This window comes from Leopardus geoffroyi, chromosome A2, assembly GCF_018350155.1.
Source record: "Leopardus geoffroyi isolate Oge1 chromosome A2, O.geoffroyi_Oge1_pat1.0, whole genome shotgun sequence".
NCBI classification, from domain to species: domain Eukaryota; kingdom Metazoa; phylum Chordata; class Mammalia; order Carnivora; family Felidae; genus Leopardus; species Leopardus geoffroyi.
Genome location: NC_059331.1, coordinates 19,282,161 through 19,303,578, shown reverse-complemented (window position 1 = coordinate 19,303,578; position 21,418 = coordinate 19,282,161). Strand labels below are relative to the sequence as shown.

At 55.5% G+C, this 21,418-nt stretch overlaps 4 protein-coding genes across 12 annotated transcripts; 3 read left to right on the top strand and 1 right to left on the bottom strand.

Moving 5' to 3' along the window:
• Window positions 1-405: 405 nt before the first annotated feature.
• On the bottom strand, window positions 406-3,353 carry LOC123605662 (transmembrane reductase CYB561D2). 3 transcript variants are annotated; one of them, XM_045492926.1, is made up of 4 exons: window positions 3,166-3,353; window positions 2,427-2,578; window positions 1,924-1,961; window positions 406-1,238 (listed from the first exon to the last, which is right to left on the bottom strand). In XM_045492926.1, the coding sequence occupies exons 1-4, from the start codon at window positions 3,351-3,353 to the stop codon at window positions 735-737; spliced, it is 882 nt and encodes a 293-aa protein (XP_045348882.1). In that variant the 3' UTR covers window positions 406-734. The 3 variants fall into 3 exon arrangements, with proteins under 3 accessions (XP_045348882.1, XP_045348884.1, XP_045348883.1); XM_045492928.1 differs by lacking the exon at window positions 3,166-3,353 and adding an exon at window positions 3,017-3,144; XM_045492927.1 differs by lacking the exon at window positions 3,166-3,353 and adding an exon at window positions 3,004-3,137.
• Window positions 3,295-6,635, top strand: NPRL2 (NPR2 like, GATOR1 complex subunit). The gene is made up of 11 exons (XM_045492923.1): window positions 3,295-3,402; window positions 3,945-4,036; window positions 4,138-4,306; window positions 4,446-4,554; window positions 5,027-5,163; window positions 5,255-5,352; window positions 5,474-5,510; window positions 5,629-5,722; window positions 5,798-5,915; window positions 6,189-6,331; window positions 6,418-6,635. The coding sequence occupies exons 1-11, from the start codon at window positions 3,325-3,327 to the stop codon at window positions 6,483-6,485; spliced, it is 1,143 nt and encodes a 380-aa protein (XP_045348879.1). The 5' UTR covers window positions 3,295-3,324; the 3' UTR covers window positions 6,486-6,635.
• A 1,091-nt stretch (window positions 6,636-7,726) lies between these two features.
• On the top strand, window positions 7,727-12,016 carry ZMYND10 (zinc finger MYND-type containing 10). 7 transcript variants are annotated; one of them, XM_045492914.1, is made up of 12 exons: window positions 7,731-8,021; window positions 8,288-8,396; window positions 9,317-9,433; window positions 9,555-9,608; window positions 9,729-9,866; window positions 9,943-10,055; window positions 10,148-10,248; window positions 10,578-10,750; window positions 10,976-11,101; window positions 11,184-11,305; window positions 11,426-11,551; window positions 11,640-12,016. In XM_045492914.1, exons 1-12 carry the CDS (start codon window positions 7,930-7,932, stop codon window positions 11,713-11,715), a joined length of 1,347 nt encoding a protein of 448 aa, XP_045348870.1. In that variant the 5' UTR covers window positions 7,731-7,929; the 3' UTR covers window positions 11,716-12,016. The 7 variants fall into 7 exon arrangements, with proteins under 7 accessions (XP_045348874.1, XP_045348873.1, XP_045348877.1 ...); XM_045492915.1 differs by having other exon boundaries at window positions 7,732-8,021; window positions 9,967-10,055; XM_045492918.1 differs by lacking the exon at window positions 10,976-11,101 and having other exon boundaries at window positions 7,727-8,021.
• Window positions 12,017-12,082: 66 nt separating this feature from the next.
• RASSF1 (Ras association domain family member 1) lies at window positions 12,083-21,279 on the top strand. The gene is given in 7 exon segments (XM_045492922.1): window positions 12,083-12,594; window positions 14,643-14,702; window positions 14,705-14,748; window positions 18,839-18,943; window positions 19,150-19,447; window positions 19,565-19,680; window positions 20,324-21,279. Coding segments are annotated over 7 exon segments (1,275 nt in total). The 5' UTR covers window positions 12,083-12,089; the 3' UTR covers window positions 20,471-21,279.
• Window positions 21,280-21,418: the final 139 nt, after the last annotated feature.

Here is a 21,418-nt window from a genome sequence, read left to right as displayed (position 1 = left end):
ATCGGATGGTTGAGGGCCTCTCTATCATAAAGAGTGTTCTTATCGATTGCTCACCCTCAACACAATGGTCAGTGCTCGACACCTATGGAAACAGCCCATCCCCAGCTCCCACCGTGTCACTGTCCACATCTAACCACCAGTTTGGCGATGCCAGCACAGTATGCAGGTGGGAGAGTGAAAGGACACATAGCTGTACCATCTAGGGCCACCCATCTAGGGCCCTGGGTGGCACAGGAGGGCACAGAAGGCTCAGCAGCCAGATCTCAGAGCTCATGTGCTGGGAGAGCTTCAGCCCCTCAGTGAGCAGCCAGGGACAGGGGTCCCCATCTTGCCTAGCTGCCTGTTTCTTCACTCTGACAGCATTAGTGAGAACTATCCCCAGTTCTAAGCTATTCCTCCCATCCAGTCTTTTCAGTCATTCTTCTTTATTTTGCTTTTTTCTCTCCTGTAATTTCCAGACATACCAGTACAAGTATGAGTTGAGTTGCTGGGGAAGTAGGTTTGCAACCCCAGCTTCATCCAGACATCATCCATAAGCTCCTCTGGGACAGTACAGAAGAAAAGGGGAAGCACTCCACCATGAGGAGCAAGCAAAAAATGTCACACACAAGACTCCTACTCTAGACTTCCCCAGTGCCTGAGATGTCCTCATGACTTAGCTGAGAAAATCCAGGAGGCTCCAGCCCCCGCTACCACACTGAGGGGCAAATCCAGGCTTCTAGGCTGGGAAGAGCTCATGGCTGGATCCTTTTGCGGTACAGGTAGGCGTTGCTCACCTGACTCATGATGACCAAACTGGTAATGACAGGGCATAGCACAGCAAGGTACCAGACCCCACCAGTGACTGTGGCGGTGAACCAGAGGGAGCACATGCCCAACAAGAGGCTGGCACTACCCAGAAGGTAGCCCACTAGCCCAGAAGTGGCATGGTATAGCTTGAGCTTAGCCAGGGGCCAGCGGGGCAGCAGTTTAGGGTAGAGCAGCCCCACCCCACCTGAGCACTGCAACCCGGCCCACAGCACGGCTATCAGCCCTGCCCGCCCATGCCACGTGGCCAGGTGGGCTTTGCCAAGCTGTTCCTTATGGAGGATGACAAGACCTAGGCCCAGCAGTGCACACAGCAGGGCCAGCAGCTGCAGTACCCAGTGGCAGCGTGCTCGGCCCTTCCGTGAGAGGGAGCGCAGCAGCGAACTCTCAGGAGAGAACACCAGCAGTGCCTCGGTCATCAGGAAAGAGAACTGGGGAAACAGGGATGGGAAACTAAGTCAGGAAAAAAAGCTTCAGATAACTTTCTAAGCTGCCAGTCACTGTGGGCAGATTCCCCCTCTCCATTCTCTACCCAATGACAAGAGTATCCATTTGGCGGGGCAAGAGTGGGGAGTTCTATCAGGGACAGGACATCTGCCCTTAGTAACTGGCAAGAGGTATAGACCTCTCCACATTTCTTCCTAGGTGCTATTTTGAAATGTCATGTCTGCTATATTACCCAGCAAACACAAGGTTTGAGATGTGGCAGTTATAAATGATTCACAAGCTTTGTTTCCCTAACACAGGGCTGGATACAGTTTCTTGGCAAGAGCTGGCCACATGGGTGCACTATTTCAGGGAAAATTAGATGCATCACCATAAATTAAGGTAAAAAGAGACACAGGTACACTCAAAAATCATTTTCCAAGCTTCTTGCCTGGAGGTGGATAAAGCCTCATTTTGTGCTTAGGCAAATTTGCCCTGGGTTTTGAACACTCTGGTTCAAGTCTCGTTTATATACTACGGGCAGGTGTTGGAGCATGCGACTCCTCCAGTTCCACATTCCACCCCTCCAAAGAGATATTAAGCATCCATAAGGATTCAGAGGCTACCCGGGCTACCACCCGGAACTATGCTCCCTCCCACCCCTAAGAGCTGGCCAGGCCCACTACTTACAGCCAGAGACATAAGCATGGGGTGCCAGGAGAACAGACCTGGAATGAAGAGGAGGCTTTGTGAGGCTGAGGCAAGAAGAACCCAGCCACACCGATCCCTACAGTCTGAGGAAAATGGGCAGCACATCGCCCAAGGAAGTGCTGCCAAAATACTAAGGCCCCTGTTACTGCAACAAGCTCATCCCATACCTATCCTTGCTTCCTGGTCCCTCCCTGGAGCAGAGGCCATGCTTTGCCACTCCTCTGGCAGGCCTCCCTCCTTCTCCTAGCACTTCACACAAGGCAGCCAAGTGGAGCACCAAGACAAGGAAAGAAGAGCCAGGTACTCTGGCCAAACTGACAGAGCCCCCACACTCACTTCCTCCCCACTTATTCCTCCAGCATACGATGTCCCCCAGCCAACCAAGCCTTTCCCAGGAGTCAGGCCCAAGACTTCCTATTGCTCCTGCTCCCCAGGAGAAGGGGCACTTTCCTTCCCAGAAGTCAACTATGAATTCTACTTACTGGAGCCAGGCCTGGCAAGCACAGCCACAAAGATCGTAAAGCCCAGGGCCACAAGGTGGGCAGCAGCCCCAGAGGCAGTGCGCAGAGCTCGGTAGATGTGCGACTCGGTCTCCACAGAAAGGGCCATGGTCAACCGGGCCAGTGGCTGGAGCCTGAAAGCATAGTAGAATGAGCAAGGGTCTCAAGTGCCTGCTGTCCACTCCTCACACTGGAGCAAGGGTTGCAGGGCAGGAATGCCACTCTCTTCCAAGAGGTTAATGTAGGAAGGAACAGTACCAAAACAGGCACCAGTAACAGGCGAGGGCTGGCAGCCTGTCAGCGTGTACCCAGTATCTGAACTGGCACTGATCACTGGCCCACCTTCCAGGTAGGATGCGCAAGGCCGAGTAATAGACTACAAATCCCAGCGTGCATCACGCCATCGCCGGACGGGAGCGCCAGCAGGAAGCGCGTGAAGCGCTACGGGTATTGTAGTTCCCATCTGCTCCCGACTTTACAGCCTGAATCCCTTTGCGCACAGTCTCCCCACGTGCCGCTGGCATGCTGACCCTACATGCTAGGGACTCGCCTGCCTCACCTGCAGCACTGACCCGACTTGGTGGTTTCTTCCCAAGAAAGCGGGATACTCAGGCCCCTGTCGCGCGCACTGCAGCTCCGTCGCGGAGCCGCTTCACTTCCGGGTGCGACGTCTACCTACCCGGGACTTCCTGGGACAAGCTTCCCCACCCCCGCGCCACACCTCTCCGTCATGCTGCGCAGGCGCCGTTGAGCAGACAGCTTGACGGGTGTGAGTGCGCAAGCGTGCTTGATCCACCATCCAGGCCTTCGGGCTGTTTCCGACGGGTGTTCGCAGGGGTTCCAGCCGTCAGAGACTACAGACCTGGGCTCTGCTGGCGCCATGGGCAGCGGCTGCCGTATCGAATGCATATTCTTCAGCGAGTTCCACCCCACGCTGGGACCCAAGATCACCTATCAGGTGCCATCCGGGCTCGCTGGGCTGGGGGCAGAGGGGGACGGGGAGAGAGACGCTCTCGCGAGCTCAAGCAGGCTGCCTGGAAGCAGTGGATTCCCGTGCCCCGTGCTGCACGCAGTCACACCACTCCTTCATTCGTGGAGAATCATTAACCGAGAGAATACCCAGACCCAGGTCCCAGGCTCCCAGTGTTGGGGAGCAAACAAACATCCCATAGACAGTGACTGTGAGAAATCGGGCTGTGGGGACCCAGAGGAGGTATCAGTTCCCAAGAGAGACAGGGATGCGCGGTCCTACAGTATCCCTGGATGCTTAGGAATTTGGATGGAGGCGAGTGTGTGCCAGGTAGGGGAAACAGCATATGCAAAAGACGGGAGGCAGGTGAGAACCTGGAGTGTGTTTGGAAACACAAAGGAGTAGTAGGCCTGGGTGGATGGGAGAGAGGTGAAACGCTGGACAAGAGGGCTTAGTCCTTGGGGGTCCCCCAAGGTATTATGCCTAGTCCCAAGGTCCACTAAGGGGCCTCTTGCCACTCCGCTTCCCAGGTCCCTGAAGACTTCATCTCCCGGGAGCTGTTTGACACAGTCCAAGTGTACATCATCACCAAGCCAGAGCTGCAGAACAAGCTTATCACTGTGTGAGGCCCTAGTGGGGAAGGCGGGGGATGTCCCAGGAGGAGAGGACAAGTTTGGGAGCAGAAAGAACCTGACTCTGTTCCCACCTGTTCCCCCCATCCAGCACAGCCATGGAGAAGAAACTGATCGGCTGCCCTGTATGCATCGAGCACAAGAAGTACAGCCGCAATGCCCTGCTCTTCAACCTAGGCTTCGTGTGTGATGCTCAGGCTAAGACCTGTGCCCTTGAGCCCATCGTCAAAAAGCTGGCTGGCTACCTGACCACACTGGAGGTCTGCAACACCATGGGCTTGAGTGGATGGGCAGGCAGACAAATGTTTCCAAAGCCCTCCAGACTTAGGAATCTGCCAGGGCAGGATGCTGGCCAGGGGTCCCAGGGTGTGCCCACCATGTTGTCCATGCTCCATTCAGCTAGAGAGCAGCTTCGTGTCAACAGAGGAGAGCAAGCAGAAGTTGGTGCCCATCATGACCATCTTGCTGGAGGAGCTAAATGCCTCAGGCCGGTGCACTCTGCCCATCGGTATGGCCCAGCCTTTGCAAGGACAGCAAAGGGGTAGAGGAAGAATAGGAACATAGCAGGGGAAGGCAAGCCCAGCCATGGACAAGACTAATGAACAAATTGGTGGCCAATAAATAGCCATGAGCTGGCTTGATGATGTCCAAGGTCCAGTGCATGTTAGGATTTAGGATTTGGAGGCCATGCTCCATGTTCCTTGGGCATATTCCTTTCCCTCTCTGGACCTATCTCTTCTTCCATGAAAGGGGAAGATTTGGGGCGCCTGCCTGCCTCAGTCAGTAGAGCATGTGAGTCTTGATCTGAGGGTCGTAAGTTCAGGCCCCACATTAGGCATAGAGTTTAAAGTAGAGGGGAAGGGGGAGACTGGCCCTACCCAGAGCTACCCATCTCCGTTAAGGGCTTCTGGGAGGACCGGAGGGTAATTGAGGGCCTCTTAAAGGAGATGACACTGAAGATATGGGTGGGTCCCCTGCAGATGAGTCCAACACCATCCACTTGAAGGTGATTGAGCAGCGGCCTGACCCTCCTGTGGCCCAGGAGTATGATGTGCCTGTCTTTACCAAAGACAAGGAGGATTTCTTCAACTCACAGTGGGACCTCACCACACAACAGGTGTGCTAGCCCTCCCTGGGTATCATCATGTGGAGCTGGCCACAGCCCTGGCCTCATCCCATCCCCGCTGACCCTGCCCTGCCCTGCCCAGATCCTGCCCTACATTGACGGCTTCCGCCATGTCCAGAAGATCTCAGCAGAGGCAGATGTGGAGTTAAACCTGGTGCGCATTGCCATCCAGAACTTGCTGTAAGTGGGGCAACAGTCACACTCAGGACAGGGTTGCTAGCCAGGAAAGAGCCCCGGGACCCTGAGTGTGGGGGCTAGGAAGGCGTGGCCCTCAGAAGCTGAGCACAACTATCTCCCCCAGGTATTATGGTGTTGTGACACTGGTGTCCATCCTCCAGGTAGGTGAGTCTGGGGTCTGGTTAAGCAGAGAGTGGATCATGTGGCTTGGCCAGACTGGGGCTGTGTCAGACTTCCAAGCCCCTCACTGAGCCCCCTGTGCCTCCTGCTACCTTCCAGTATTCCAATGTGTACTGCCCGACACCCAAGGTCCAGGACCTGGTAGATGACAAGTCCCTGCAGGAAGCATGTTTATCCTATGTGACCAAGCAAGGTAGTGGCGGGCTCTCGGGGAGGCCATCTTGGGGAGGGCAGAGCTACAAGCAGATCTGACCCCTGGTGCCCACAGGGCACAAGAGGGCCAGTCTCCGGGATGTGTTCCAGCTGTACTGCAGCCTGAGCCCTGGCACTACTGTGAGAGACCTCATTGGCCGCCACCCCCAGCAGCTGCAACGCGTTGATGAACGGTCAGAAGGGGATTCCCAGGGGCATGAGGGGTTTGCCTGAAGGCAGATACTCTATATCTCTCTGGAGCCCCGGGTTAGAGAGGAATCGGGAGATTCCCAGTGAGCAGAATCATGTGGCACTGCTAGTCCAGGCAGGCTTTCTGGAGATGATGTGTTTGGAGGCCAGTCTGGTCACTGAGACAAAATGGGAAGGGAGACTGCAGGAAAGAGTTGGCCTGGCTGGAGGAAGTCCTGGCCAGGGCATCATCCCCCTCTCCCTCAACCCCACCCCAGGAAGCTTATCCAGTTCGGGCTTATGAAGAACCTCATCCGACGACTACAGAAGTATCCTGTGCGGGTGTCTCGGGAGGAGCGGAGCCATCCTGCCCGGCTTTACACAGGCTGCCACAGCTACGATGAAATCTGTTGCAAAACAGGTGGGGGCAGGCAGCTCAGCTAAGGTTGGGGCAGGGCAGGGTGGTCAAGTCATGGTTACTCACCTCACCTGCACTGTCCCAAATAGGCATGAGCTACCACGAGCTTGATGAACGGCTGGAAAATGACCCCAACATCATCATCTGCTGGAAGTGAGACTGGGGTGGCCTGGTCTAGGCACATGGCTGTGGCTACTCTATCCTGCTAAGCCTTGCCTGGTACATGAGGGCTAGACCAGTAGACTAGTCCATATTGTCTCAAGGTTGACCCTCACTTCTGTGAATAAAATCACCCATTTCAACCTGTCTTCATTGAGTACTGCCTCTAAACCAGCCATTGGAGAACTGGCAGTGAAATAGCCGAGGTCCTGGCACCCTGGTGCGCCATCTGGTGGGCAAGACTGGCTATGGACAAGTAAATGTGCGGGGTAATTATAAACGGAAATAACAGCCAGAAAGAAACAATCAGGAAGCTGTGATGAAGAATGACTTGGGGTGGGAGCTGGGGCTGTCCTGGATTAAATGGGCAAGGAAGGCCTCGCTGAGGTGACTTGAACTGAGGCCTGAAGGAGGAAGAGTATTCCAGGTAGAGGGAACAGGTGCAAAGTAAAAGCAACTTTAGGATGTATGAGGAACCTGGGGCATCTGGGTGGCTCAGGTGGTGGTGGCTCAGCCGGTTAAGCTTTCGACTTCAGTTCAGGTCATGATCTCACGGTTGGTGGGTTGGAGCCCTGCATCACGCTTTCTGCTGTCAGCAGGAGCCTGCTTCAGATCCTCTGTATCCCTCTCTCTCTGCTTCTCCCCCCATCAAAAATAAATAAACATTAAAAAAAAAAAAAAAAAAAAAGATGTGTAAGGAACCCAAGAGAGGCCCACGGGGCTGAAACATGGGAAGCAATGGGGAGAGGAACAGCAGATGAAGTACTGAGGTAAGGAAGGGGCAAGACCTTCATACTGCAGAATTGCTGATAAGCTGCTTTGGACATTATTTCGAGGACTAGAAGCGTCCACAGAGTCACCTAGAAAAAGACTACAGCAGTTACTTCATGACATGTGCTGGCAGCCTGCTAGGCTAGAATGGAGAGACGTGGGCACTGGGCAGTACTTTAGGGGATAGAGCCAACAGGTGGAGTCGGGCACGAGACATACTGGAGCCAGGAAACCACGCAGAAGCGGTACAGCTGAGGTAGAGCTGCTGCAGGAAGAGCTGGTGGGGGCGAGGTGACCCCATCCCCGTGCGGGTCGATTTGATGTCCTAGGAGGAAGCCTAGGCCACCTGAGTCCGGTACTCAGGGCAGACCCGTGAGCCGCAGGCGGTGAAGGAGAAAGTTCTGGGAGTCCAAAGAGGGCTAACTGCAGCCGGAAAAGCGAGGTGGACGGGGGCGGGGCCGGAGCCTGCGCAGCGCGCGCAGGCCCTGGACTAACCGTTTCCATGGCGGCGCGGACCCACGCGCCCCAACCACTCCGCAACGGCTGTATCCAAGACGTCGACCCTGCGAGTCACGGTCGTCCTCGAGAGTTTCAGCACCCTCACTTCAGCGTCGGCTGCTGCCCAGAGTCAGCTGAATCCTGCCTTCCCGCTCTCGGTCCCCGGCCACAACATGGGCGACCTGGAGCTGCTACTGCCGGGGGAGGCTGCCGTGCTGGTGCGGGGGTTGCGCAGCTTTCCGCTGCGCGAGATCGGATCCGGAGGGTGAGGCAGCTGGATCAGGGTCAGGAGGAGTTTTGGGGTCAGAATCCTTGAATGGGGGACTACAGGCCTGACACTGGGGGGTAAGGGTACCCGGTGTGGAAGAGCCTCCAGGTGAGAAGACAAAGCTCAAGTTAGGAGATGTATGGTCCTGAGCCCTCTCTGGCCCCTTGGGATCAGGTTAGGCTTCAATAGGACCCGGCCCTCACTCCACTCCTAATGCACATATGTGCACCCAAATGCACATACACCCCTGCTCTCTGGGACAGATGGAACCAGCAGCATGAGAACTTGGAGAAGCTGAACATGCAGGCCATCCTTGATGCTACAGCCAGCCAGGGCGAGCCCATCCAGGAGTTGCTGGTCACCCATGGGAAGGTATGCTGGGGCCACAAACAGGGTTCCTGCCTTCCTACCACCTTCCACACCACCACTCTACTTCTCAAGAGTACCCTGGGTGCCTGTGCTTCCCTCTGGGTGGTACACTTGTCTTCCCCAAGGGAAAAGAGAGGAGTGTGTTGCACATTTGACTTTGCACCCCTTTGGACAAGACCCTGGCACACCAGGCCAAGTGTGAGGTGTGGGTTGATTTGGAAGATAGTCATGGATCATACAACAGCCTAGGCTGTGGGGGGAGGGCCTAAGTTCTAAAGACATCCTTGAATAGTCTGTCAGGCCAGAGGGGGCCCTCACTGAAAAGGGGGTGGGGCTTTGGCATGGAAGGAGGCACCCTTCCTAACTTGAGAGAGGAGTTGGAAATCAGGGATCAACCTGGCTGGAACGTGAGCCAGGAGGTGGCTGGAATAAGTGACCTGAGATATCACTTGACAAAAAGCTTCCTCTGTGAAGAAAAGGTGGACCCCCCCCCCAATGGGGGTGAGGGTAGAAGACTAGGAAACTGCAGGGCCCAGAGTAAGAGTGAGGTCAAGACACACCAGAACTTTGGAAGGCCAGAGGACAGAGACGACAAGAGAGAGGGCATGAGCAGGAGAGCTAGCCTGAAGGAAGGTCTGGATAGAGGTAGAGGGGACAAGGGTGTAGGTGCAGGGTGGAGCAAGGCAGCCTAGGGACAAAGCAAGAGCCAATAACAAGAAGCATGGAGGATGTCCCCAGAGAGAGTTTGAGGGCAGCTAGAAATGAAGGTCTAAGGTGCCGGAGAGAGGTTGGGAAGGTGCCTACGAGGAGAATCTAGGAGCCCAGAAGAGTTTGAGGAGAGTTGGGCTGGGCTGAGCCAGGGATGGGAGCATTAACAGGCCAAGGTAGGCCTACTTCATCCGTCCTTCCCCTCCCCCTCAAAGATCCCGACGCTAGTTGAGGAGCTGATTGCAGTGGAGATGTGGAAGCAGAAGGTGTTCCCTGTGCTGTGCAGACTGGAGGACTTCAAGCCCCAGAACACTTTTCCCATATACATGGTGGTGAGCTGGGTTCCTGGGTCATATCCTGCCCATGCCTGTAGAGGGCCCTGGACTAGAGAAGAGAGATGGTAATAGCATCCTTCCTTCAGTATCCCCAGGCTCTGTCCTCTGTCTCTGACAGGTGCACCATGAGGCCTCCATCATCAACCTTCTGGAGACAGTGTTCTTCCACAAGGTGAAGCATCAGCCCTGCCCACTGGCTACTGCTCCCAGCAAGGGCCTGACAGGGAGGGAGGTTGTGTCTATGTGGAAAGAGCATCAGAGACAGAATGTTTCCCATCTGCCTGCCTCTCAGGAGGTGTGTGAGTCAGCAGAGGACGCTGTCTTGGACTTGATAGACTACTGCCACCGAAAACTGACTCTACTGGTGGCCCGGAGTAGCCGTGGTGGCCCTCCTGCAGAGGAGGAGTGCCAGTCCAGCACCCCCATGCAGGTAGGCTGAGGTTCCCTGGGGGTGTCAATGGCTAGATCAGGCTCTTTTGAGGCCTGGGCAGCAGGGGGTGGCCCAGCTTGAGCACCATGTCGCTCCCCAGGAGCTGCAGAAGCAGGCAGAGCTGATGGAGTTTGAGATCGCATCGAAGGCCCTCTCAGTGCTGCGCTACATTACAGACTGTGTGGACAGGTGGGCAGCTCTGCCAGGCCTGGGACCTTCAGTGGAAGGCTGAGAGCCTGGGCCTTTAGCTTCTGTTCGCTTCTCTCCACCACCACCCCTAGCCTTTCCTTGAGCACCTTGAACCGCATGCTCAGTACCCACAACTTGCCCTGCCTCCTGGTTGAACTGCTGGAGCACAATCCGTGGAGCCGGCGGGAAGAAGGTAAACCCTCCCCGAACTGCCTAAGCCCCAGCTCACTGCTTCCAGAACATCCTCCAGGATTTATGGGTATGGGCAGATTGCACACACAGGCAGACAAACCCTGCCCATTAGCCCATAGAGGATACCAGGATGCCTCACCCAAGATGGGCTTCGACCTGGGCTCCGCAGCAGGCAAGGCCTGTGTGTCTACTACCAAGGACTCCCCTGCTCTGGAGCAAGCAGCACCCCCTCCTGGGCAAGTCGTGCACTTGGGCAGCACCCCAGCCCATGCAGCTATCTGACTCAGAGTGTGCAACACCTGCTCCCAGTGCACTGGTTCTTCTCCCCAGGCAAGCTGCAGCAATTTGAGGGTGGCCGTTGGCAGACAGTGGCCCCCTCAGAGCAGCAAAAGCTGAGCAAGTTGGATGGGCAGGTGTGGATTGCCCTGTACAACCTGCTACTGAGCCACGAAGCCCGGGCCCGCTACTGCCTCACCAGCTTTGCCAAGGGACAGCTACTCAAGGTGGGGAACTCCTCCTGCATTGGTACCACCCCATTCCACCCCATCCCACCCCTGCTGTTTATCACTGTCCACCTACATCAGCCCCAGTCCTCTTTCCAGACCTCGGACCTCAGGTGATGAAGCAGCTAGTGGCACAAGGTCCCCACACGCACCTCAACCCAGCACAGCCTAGGCCCTCTCTGGTCAGCACCACTTCACACTGGCCTCCCCCGGATTCCCTTGCAGCTTCAGGCCTTCCTCACAGACACACTGGTCGACCAGCTTCCCAACCTGGCAGGCCTGCAGGGCTTCCTGGCCCACCTGGCCCTGACTGAAACCCAGCCCCCTAAGAAGGACCTGGTGTTGGAACAGGTAGGGACTAGAAAGTTAGTTGCTCAGGACCACTGTCCACTTTGCCAGCTCCTCCCTGACACTTTCCACTTCTCTCCCTCAGATCCCAGAAATCTGGGAGCGGCTAGAGAGAGAGAACAGAGGCAAGTGGCAGGCTATTGCCAAGTACCAGCTGCGGCATGTATTCAGCCCCTCAGAGCAAGACCTGCGGCTGCAGGCACGAAGGTGTGGCCTGCTGAGTGGGCAGAAGGGGTGGGAGACACGAAGAAGGCATGGACACAGGCAGCGGTGCTCTTGTGCCCCCACTGGCCAGGCCCAACCAGGCTTTCCTGACCTCTTTCCTAGATGGGCTGAGACCTACAGGCTGGACGTGCTAGAGGCAATAGCTCCAGAGCGGCCCCGCTGTGCCTACTGCAGTGCAGAGGCCTCCAAACGCTGCTCGCGATGCCAGAATGAATGGTATTGCTGCAGGTGAGGGTATTCTAGGACCTTGGACTCCTAAGCCACACTTCCATACCCCCCACAAGCACTGCATGCTCACCGGCCCACCTGCCTGCAGGGAGTGCCAAGTCAAGCACTGGGAGAAGCATGGAAAGGCTTGTGTCTTGGCAGCCCAAGGCGACAGAGCCAAGTGAAGGCTACAGCCGCTGAGGGCCACCCACCCATGCGGTACAACCCATTCAGAATGTGCCCTGGACCTCAGGATCTCAGCCTAGCGTCTGCCAGAGCCCCAGCTTCCCAGGTGGTGAGCACAGCGGGGAAGGGTACAGCTGCCGCCCCATCTACCCCAGTAAAGCGCTCCCCACTTCCTGCCCTACCCAGCGGGTAGGCTGAGGGCGCTGCCTCAGCAAGCAGGAGGCCTGGGCGGGGGCAAAGGCAAGGGCCGGATGTGGGGACCCTGTTGGTCTAGCACAGTAAAGCTGGCCTCTAGAAACAGTCTGTCTCCGAGTGGCCTTTTGCGGTGGTCGTCGTCGTCGTCGTCGTCAGCAGGAGGGAGGTTGCTCCCAGGATGCGTGGAGAAAAGGAAAAGGAGGGCGGGGACTCTGCGAGAGCCTGCCCAACCCCGCGCCCTCGCCGCCCCATTCCGCCTGTGGGCCCACACGGCCGGAGCGCCCAGGTTTCCTTTGCACCGCTCGCCCCGGTTCTCTCCCGCCGCCCTGCCGGGATCCCGGGGGCGGCGCCCGATCGGGGTCCGCCCCGCGGCCCCGCCCGCCCCGCGCTCGCTCGCGCCGACAGCCGGCGGGAGTCCGGGCGCGACCCGGCCATGTCCACGAAACCTGAGCTCATTGAACTGAGGGAACTGGAACCCGCGCGGCGCGCGGGCCCCGGCCGCACCCGGCTGGAGCGTGCCAACGCGCTGCGCATCGCGCCGGGCACCGCGCGTAATCCGGCACGGCAGCTGGTCGCGGGCCGCGGCCACCACTTCCAGCCCGCGGGGCCTGCCACACACACGTGGTGCGACCTCTGCGGCGACTTCATCTTGGGCGTCGTGCGCAAGGGCCTGCAGTGCGCGCGTGAGTAGCAGCCCCGCGCGCTGGCAAGAGCGAAAAGGGCGGCGAATGGGCAGCGCCGTCGCTGCGTATCAAGTCGCAAAGGAGGGGGTCGGAAGGGTTGGTTCCGGTGAGCAAGGTCCGTTACCTTTGCCCGGTCGTGTAAGAGTGCAGGCAGGTAGATGGTTATATCCTTATCTTATTCCATCTGCATTAGGGGCACAGTCGGGCAGAGGCGGCTGCCTATGAATAACGGTGCCGATCTCAAGCTTTTTATCTAATTTTTAAAAATGTTTTAATATATTTTTGAGAGAGAGCGCGAGCGGGGGAGGTGCAGAGAGAGGGAGGGACAGAGTTCCGAAGCAGGCTCTGCACTAACAGCAGAGACCCAGTCGCTGGGCTGGAACTCACAAACTGTGAGATCATGACCAGAGCCAAAGTCGGAAGCTCAACCGACTGAGCAACCCGGACACCCTCAAACTCTTTTTCTGTAAAGTGACTTGGTTCTTCTTGAGAAGGGGTTTGTGCTGACCATTCTCTAAGTCCATGTTCCTAGGCCTGCCCTTTCCCAAAGATTCACTCACTAGGTCCCCCTCGAAAATCTCTGGAATAAGGGGAATTTACCTACCTATGGGATGGGGACGGGAAAAAGTACCGTGGGTGGGCCCTCTGCAAGCAGGAATTTTGAGCAATACCTATGGCAGCCCCCGTCAACCAGGTGCTAAAACATGAAACACAAACACACACCAGCGGTCCTTTGCCCTCCCAGGAATCACCAGCAAGCAGAGGTTGCTGCCCCGCTGGCTATACACCAGCTAGAATCGGTTGGGATTTTACAGCCCTCCAAGCCCCTGTGCCTGGACCTCAGACCTGTGGAATCCATCACAGGGAGTGTATCAGCAATTTAAAAACAAAACAAAACAGATCATTCCAGTTGGCAGCCTGGGTTGAGAATCACTGCTCTGGACCATTTAGGGACTTAGAGAAGGTGTCCCAAGCCTTTGTAGGCACGGAGACTCTCTCAGTTCAAGAGTCTGTCCTGAACACCAGAGTTGTGACAGAATACCAAGTGTGAGCAAGGGCTGAGATATTGCAATGTTCCCAAGGAGAAATGAAGTGGTCACAAAGATAAAATCCAGGACAATTTTGGGTGTGTGTCAGAAGCAAAGACAAGGGAGGAATCAAGGGTAAGTGGGATTTTTGTTTACCTCAAACTGGGAGAGTAGCAATTTTTGCTGAGTTGAGGAGCTCTGGCGAGGGGAGAGAGGGAAGTGGAAGAAGAGTTGTTTTGGCCATGTTGGGTTGACACCGGGTTTGATCTGAGGAGGGAGGTCAGCAGTGGGAGCCTTGGATCTGGGGTAGGTGAGTGTATACAGAGCAGGACAGTGATCAGTACTGAACTGAATCTCAGACACGCTGCCCATTAGATCTGGGAGTTGAGACACAACCAAAGGAGCTGAGCAGGAGCTGCAGAAAAATGGGAGGAAAACCTGAGTAGTGGGAAGCCCAAGGGGATCAAGCATCAAATGATGCTGAGGAGGTGAGGATGGAGAAGGGACCTGGCATTCGACTGTGCACAGGTTGCTGAGGACCCTAACCAGGGCCGTTTCCTGGAGGGAGGGGCAAGCCTCACTGGAATGGATACAGGAGAGAGTGAAGGTGAGGAATTAGAGTGTATGCAGACTAATGTTAGTTTTGGTGTGAGGGGTGTAGAGACAGGTGACAGGGGAACAAGAGTTAAGAGATTTTGGTTTTTTTCCCATCAAGTAAATGGGCGGAGGTAGGGTGTTGACAATGCGGAAGGGGGAAGTTCTACCCTAGGTGCTAGAGATAAAACTGTTTAACAGGCCTGGATCCGTAACCGCCTGAGGCCTTCTCACCAGTTTCCAGACACCCGGGGACCAATACTGGAATCTATATAGCAGCGGGGGACAAAGGGACCTAAGATAAGGCCGGTCATGTAGAGCCTGGCGGGCAACGGCTTTCATCCCGGGGTTTCTCTTCCGTCCCCCGGAAAGTTTCTCTGAACTGGAGCTGGGGCTCCGCCGCCTCACAGCCAGACCTCTCTGCAGATTGCAAGTTCACCTGCCACTACCGTTGTCGCGCGCTCATCAGCCTGGACTGCTGCGGGCCCGGGACCTGGGCTGGGAACCTGCGCTGGAGCGGGACACCAACGTGGTGAGCGCGGGGCTGGGGGGAAAGGCGGGGCTTCACGGGAAAGGCGTGAAGACCAGCGGGCCAAATTACAGGAGTTGCCTAGGACCGCTCAATGAATGGTCTAACAGCGGGTGTCCCCGCGGTAGAGAGTGCTAATTCTGCGCGCGGGCTCGAAGGGGTTCCGGGGAAGCTGACTCCGAGCGAACTGCCAGGAATCGCCCTGTCTCCGCGCCCACTCAATTTCCGCACCTTCGTGCATCCGCATCCGGTCTTGAGGCCACGCTGGTGCACATGCGCACAGGCGCCGACTTGTTACCCAAGAGAGGTGGGGTCTGCGAGGCGGAGTTGAGCTGAGCTGCCTGGGCTATGAGGTCATTCCTGGAGGCGTGGCGTGTATGACCCCGCCCTTCGATGTTCCTCCCCCAATGAGGCAAGAGCCAGATCCTAGCCGTCTACGTTTCAGTGTTAACGGTCGCGGCGCGAACCCATATCCCGGCGCACGCGCACACGCACCTGGGGCGGTGGTTGGAGGCTACCAGCGCACTGGGTTCAGGGAGCTGGCTGGCGGGCGCGGCGATGGGCGAGGCGGATGCGGGGACGCCTTCTTTCGAGATGACCTGGAGCAGCACGACAAGCAGTGGCTACTGCAGCCAGGAGGACTCGGACTCGGAGCTTGAGCAGTACTTCACGGCGCGTACCTCGCTGGCACGCAGGCCGCGTCGGGACCAGGTGGGGGCCGGGGTTGCGGGCGGCGGGCTGGTGATGATCGCTGGGACCCTGCCCCTCCTCGCTAAATTGCCGGCTCGAGTTTTGGGGCAGGGATTCCAGAGCGCCCGGGGCCAGCCCTCGGAACTTTGTGCGGGGCTCTCAGCGCCTTGATGCCGGGTGCCGAGGCCCTGTCTCTGTCACAGACCGGTTGAACCAGGGGAAGCAGCTACATGGCTTGGGACAGACTCGGGGCGGGCATTATCCACCTATGACTAAAGCCGACTGCGCAGTCCGGACTAGAACCTCGATTTCAGCGTTGGGACGCCCCTACCTCCTCTCTGGGAGATGGGGGCGGGGATGGGAGGAAGTGCAAGGGGAGGTGTCCTCGCCTGGAACTGGGAAGTGTGCTTAGGGAAGAGAGGCAAAGGGAGTTTCCGGCCTCTCCATTTGCAATCCTGGACGGAGCCAACTGATTCCCCACCTCTTACCAGTCTGTCCTGTCACCAGCTGCTGGAACGCGGAGAATTCTGGAGTGGACCTGGCTGGAGTGCTCATTTCAGCAGCACATATACTAAAATTGGTGTGGATCTGGAAGAAAGACATTTGGGAATGGATGGGAAAGAAGCCTAGTTCTGGACTGGACTATAAGCAAACAGGAGCATTTTATCCACACGAGGTGGGGCAGGCTAGATTGTAAAAGGCCCAGACGAGGAGTTAAGAGAGATAGGGGTTATTAATCCAGGACTGTAAGATGTGCTGGAGCTGCTGTTCCTCTCCAGGCCTCCAAGGTGTTCCCATTGTCAGAAACCTCTGTGCTGTGTGCCGTAAGTGTGACTGCCAAACTCAGATAACTATTCTGGAGCGAGTACACCTCAGGGGAGCACCCTGGACAGAGTGTCAGGAAAGAGAGATGGGGACCGTAAAGCCCAGAATACCTAGCAACAATGGGGCAGAATTCCTTACATGAGCCACAAAAAGAGACTTGTGGGTGATTTTTTAGATGAAAATTGTATACTCTTTAGATTAAATTTTACTCAAAAGTTCAGCCCAGAGCTTGGGTGCAAGGTTTGAGTGTGGATCCTGTCTGTCACTCAGGCTTGAGGCATTTTTCATTGTGAAATAGTGAGAAAACCACAAGACACCAATTGAAAAGGAGGCTGGGGAGTCCCAAATTATATGTAAAATAAAAACCATCAGTCACTATGGAGGCAGAGTGGAGGATGGATCACTGTAGTGCAGGAGAAGGGAAATTCCATGGTCCTGTTGTGCACACCTCTGGAATGGCTGTTAGAATCCTCCAACAGGGGCCCCTGGGTGGCTCAGTTGGTTGAGCGTTGGGCTCTTGATTTCAGCTTAGGTTGTGATCATGATCCCAGGGTTGTGGGATCAAGCTCCACGTGGGGCTCCATGTTGAGCATGAAGCCTGTTTAAGATTCTCTCTCCTCTCCCTCTGCCCTTGTCCCCTACTCTCTCTCTCTCTCTCTCTCAAAAAAAAAAAAAAAAGAATCCTCCAGTGAGAAGCTTTGGAAGTGGAAAAAGAAACTTTTCTTCCTCTAGAATCCTGGTAGGACAGTGCAGTGCATCCGGTCCAGGTCTCTTGTTTTATGAGTAGAGATATTAAGGGAGGTTCACTTGGAGAGGAGAAGGGGCTAGAACATAGGTCACTGCACCCCATTCCAGGGCTCCTGGCTAAACTGGGAAGGGAAGAGGAAGGAGCAAGTGTTCTTACCCTCAGGCTGGAGCTCAGAACTGTCACAAGCAAGGGAAATAAGTTGGTGCCATCTCTGTGCCCCCCCAGAATTCTCTTCCTTCTTGCCCTGGTACTGGAGTCTGCTCAGCTTTCCTCCTGCCCTTAGCACCCTCCCATCCAGATACTCCTTCCTACTGGGTCACTCCTTCCTGTCCCAAGCCCTCTCTTCGGGCCTGAACAAACACCCTTTATTCCCGGGCTCTAGCCTTCATTTTGCCCCCCAGATCTCCTTTTCCCAAGGCCCACACCATTTGTTCTTTACCAGTCTTAGAGGGTTTCTCCTTGTCTCCAGTAAGATTTCTGCTACAGTTTTCCCTTCTTAGTGCTTTCCTCCATCCAGGAGATTTTTTGAAACTTGGGGGAGCAAATAGGCTTCAGTTCCCACCCCTCCCCCTATACCTTTTTCCTGTGAGACCCCAGCCTCAGTCCTCAGTGCCACATACTTACTGGTAGGTTTTAGGTAAAGAGCATAGTGCTATAAAACTGTTCTAGGTGAAGAGCACCCTACCCTCTCATCTATCCACCCTATTTGTCCCCATCAGATGGTTTAAGCTTAGGGGCTCCAAGGCAGCAGTCAGGGAGAAGCCTGCCTCTCCTGAGCTTAGAGCTGGGTACAAGGTTATTCTACAGGAGACCAGCTGTAAAAACTCTCCTGGGAGAAAGCATTGGTCAGCAGTGATCTCAGCTGTGTCTGTGACACTTCCATTCCAACCAAGACCTGACGTCAACAGGAAGTAAGGCTGATGCAATGGAACCAGGGAGTTTGGTAGAAAAAAGTTAATTCAGAGCTCTGGCTGCCCTGGCCCATACTCCACCCTTCTGACAAGAATCCAGCCCCTGGAGGAGTGAGGGAAGGGCTGAGTGGTAGAACTAAAAATCTTTGGGCTAAACCTCCAGATAGGAGGAAGGAGGTGCAGAAACCTACCTGCTTGGCACTTGTGGCTTTACCAGGAGGCAGATTGGAGCCTGGCCTGAAGCTGCCTTTTGTGCAGTTTGGGTCAAGATCAAATCACTGTGTCGGGTCAAGATCAAATCACTGTGTTGGGTCAAGATCAAATCACACTGAGGTTTCCTCACTGTGTGTGAGACCTGCAGGGCTGGCCCCAAGTCCTCCATCAAGGGGTGTTAACATTGTAGAAGTTGCCCTTACCCTTGTACTCACAGGGGCTGGGCTCCTGGTATGTGCCAGTCCCCATACCTCTTGCCCTGCGGTCATGGCCCTTTGCCAGGGCAAAGTGGTCTCCTTTCTCCAGGACCCCACCTAACTAGGGTGCTGGAATCAGGCTGTGCAGTTGAAAGGTGGTTTTACTGTCAACAAGAATCCCACATCTTTTCCTGGCCCCTGGCCTTTTATCTTCAGTTGTCTTGGTTTTAAGGTATCCTCAGGGCCTCACTCAGTGCTGAAGAGGCCCCATGTAGGCGGCATAAAGAAGCCACATGACTGCCTTTGCTGTGTCCATCCATAGCATGCAAAACCAGGAGCGGTGATGGGTTCTTCTCGTCAGGACTCAAGCTTTGTAGTCAGTTTTCAAAGGCTGCCCCAGAGGCTGTTTTTCAAAGCAGCCAACCTGGATTCTCCTCCCTGTCTGTGACATGCATTGCAATGGGATGGGTTCTTTTAGGGCCCTATGTCCACCCTGGCCCATCTTTCAGGACGAGCCTGTGGAGTGGGAGACACCTGACCTTTCTCAGGCTGAGACTGAGCAGAAGATCAAGGAGTACAATAGCCAGATCAACAGCAACCTCTTCATGAGCCTGGTGAGTTGATAGCCAGGGGAAGGTATGTGGGGAGAGGCAGGAACCCGACTATGTGCCTGATTCCCAAAAGGTCACAGCTAAGGTATCCTTGGCTGGGCTTAAGCAGTGATTTATTCTCACCCAGCCTAGCCCCAAGTGGACTGGTGGTGTCCATATCTGTTCCATCTCACCTGGAACCTAGCCATGGTTTGATTTCTCCTCTTCAGAACAAGGATGGCTCCTACACAGGCTTCATCAAGGTTCAACTGAAGCTGGTGCGCCCTGTCTCTGTGCCCTCCAGCAAGAAGCCACCCTCCTTGCAGGCTGCCCAGCGGGGCCCAGGACGGGGCACAGCTGTGAGGCGCCGCACCTCCTTCTACTTGCCCAAAGATGCCGTCAAGCACCTGCATGTGTTGTCACGCACACGGGCACGCGAGGTCATTGAGGCCCTACTGCGCAAGTTCTTAGTGGTGGATGACCCCCGCAAGTTTGCACTCTTTGAGCGGGCTGAACGCCATGGCCAAGGTGGGCTTCCCACTCCACCCTGCTGTATGAGAGTATATATTCATGCATCATGTGTGAGGGTGTGAGTGGGCTGGGCCTGACTAATCAAATACTTTTTTCTCCCTGCCTGGCCCTCAGTGTACCTCCGGAAGCTATCAGATGATGAGCAACCCCTGCGGCTGCGGCTCCTTGCAGGGCCCAGCGAGAAGGCCCTAAGCTTTGTCCTCAAAGAGAATGACTCTGGGGAGGTAAATGTGAGTACACAGCCCTCTTTAGTTTCTTGGTTGTCACTGGGTAGGGCTAGTAGGTTGCAGCAGCAGCAACCTGGAAGGAGGAATAGGGCTGGAGAAAAAGCCCTACAAAGCCTCTCCAGGAGTATGTGAGCCTTGTAGCTAAACTGAAGACTTCCAGGCCACTCACAGGCCTCTCCCAAGAGGCCAGGAAGAATTGTCTTGGTGGTCTGCTCTTCTCTGTTGTGGAAAGTCCTCAGGAGATGGAGGAATCCATGGCAGTATGGTGATCCCAAGTGAGATCAAAGCCACACAGATGGGCCCAGGATGTCATGGAGGCTCCCTGTTCAGGCATTAGGACTTTTTACCTGGAAGCTTTCTGGCTCCAAAATATTGAGTCTGTAGAGTAGTATTAGAGTCAGAGTGTGGGAATGGGGGAACATCTAATTTGGTTGCCTGTCTTCGAGGTGTCTTTGACTGCCCTGCTTTGTGGGGCCCATCTTCTATACAGACTATTGTCAAGAACCCTAACACAGACCATTCAGGCAAGAACCTAACATTAGAAAGCCCCTTCCTAGCTCTGTGATGTGATTGGTGCTCTTCTCTGGGGAGGGCCTGCTGATTTGGCCATGCCTGCTGCATCCTGTGTCCCCCTCTCCACCTGCAGTGGGATGCCTTTAGCATGCCTGAGCTACACAACTTCTTGCGCATCCTGCAGCGGGAGGAAGAGGAACACCTCCGCCAAATCCTGCAAAAGTACTCCTATTGCCGTCAGAAGATCCAGGAGGCCCTGCACGCCTGCCCCCTGGGGTGACCTCTTGTACCCCTGGGTGAAAGGAGGAGAGTAGGCAGCGCCGAGGGCGTGCCGTGTGAGTGTGACAGGGCCCGTGTGGCCTGAAGAATGAGTGTGCATGGAGGCCCTCTCTTACTGGGGGAATGAGCCCAGAGAACAGCAAAGGAGCTGGCCCCCTGTGTCCACCCACAGGTATAGCAGAACATGGCTCTGCATTCTTCTGCCCTTTGTGTAGTGGGCCATGGTGGGCCAGGGTTGCCCTGGGAAGCTGCTCCAGGCTTGCAGCAGGGATAGAGCAGACAGAAGTCTCCTTAATTCGTGTCTCAGATACTAGAATCTTGGAGACCCTACAAACAGAATAGGTCATGTTTTCAGGGATGAGGGCTTTCATCTATGGGGAAAAGTCGTATGTTTTGGGTCTTGGATGGGGTGTCAGGACAGCCCTATTGGAGCCAAGGGCAGGTGTTCGAGGTAAGACAGGCATCGGGAAAGAGCCTAGGTTTTCCTCTACAGTGGCCTCTGTCTCCTCACACACACTGGGGTCAGGAAATGCTGGCTCATGGTGCAGCAACAGTGCCTCAGTGCCTCCTCCAAGGAGGATGTCCCTAGGCCAGGGTCTGTGTGAGTGTGGGCACTGGTCCAGGTCTGTGCCTTGTTTGCCAGTCAGAGCGAGGGTCTTTCCCTCAGTTATTTTTGATGATGTGTGCGAATGTATGTAATATTTTGTGGCCTCAGCTGCATGCCTCCTGTGGGGAAGGGGGTGGGGGTAACAGTCATCATCAGGGCCTGGGGCCTGAGAGAAGTGGCTGAATAAAGATTGAAGAATTCTGCTTTTGAACTCTTTATTATGGGCCCTCAACTGCAGTTGCTCCTCACGCCAGTGGCTTCCATGGGTGATGGACAGGCTCACAGAGCACCTTCTCAAAGTCACCATGTAACCAATTTGTGAAGGGTATGGGGTATGAATAT

Coding starts and splice junctions, on each gene's coding strand:
- NPRL2 (XM_045492923.1), top strand. CDS start 3,325: ATGGGCAGCGGCTGCCGTATCGAATGCATATTCTTCAGCGAGTTCCAC. Junction 3,403..3,944: donor GACCCAAGATCACCTATCAG/GTGCCATCCGGG, acceptor TCCGCTTCCCAG/GTCCCTGAAGACTTCATCTC. Junction 4,555..5,026: donor CCGGTGCACTCTGCCCATCG/GTATGGCCCAGC, acceptor GGTCCCCTGCAG/ATGAGTCCAACACCATCCAC.
- LOC123605662 (XM_045492926.1), bottom strand. CDS start 3,353: ATGCATTCGATACGGCAGCCGCTGCCCATGGCGCCAGCAGAGCCCAGG. Junction 1,962..2,426: donor GCTTGCCAGGCCTGGCTCCA/GTAAGTAGAATT, acceptor TCTTCATTCCAG/GTCTGTTCTCCTGGCACCCC. Junction 1,239..1,923: donor CCATGCTTATGTCTCTGGCT/GTAAGTAGTGGG, acceptor CTGTTTCCCCAG/TTCTCTTTCCTGATGACCGA.
- ZMYND10 (XM_045492914.1), top strand. CDS start 7,930: ATGGGCGACCTGGAGCTGCTACTGCCGGGGGAGGCTGCCGTGCTGGTG. Junction 9,867..9,942: donor AGTCCAGCACCCCCATGCAG/GTAGGCTGAGGT, acceptor GGGGTGGCCCAG/CTTGAGCACCATGTCGCTCC. Junction 10,249..10,577: donor GTGGAGCCGGCGGGAAGAAG/GTAAACCCTCCC, acceptor TCTTCTCCCCAG/GCAAGCTGCAGCAATTTGAG.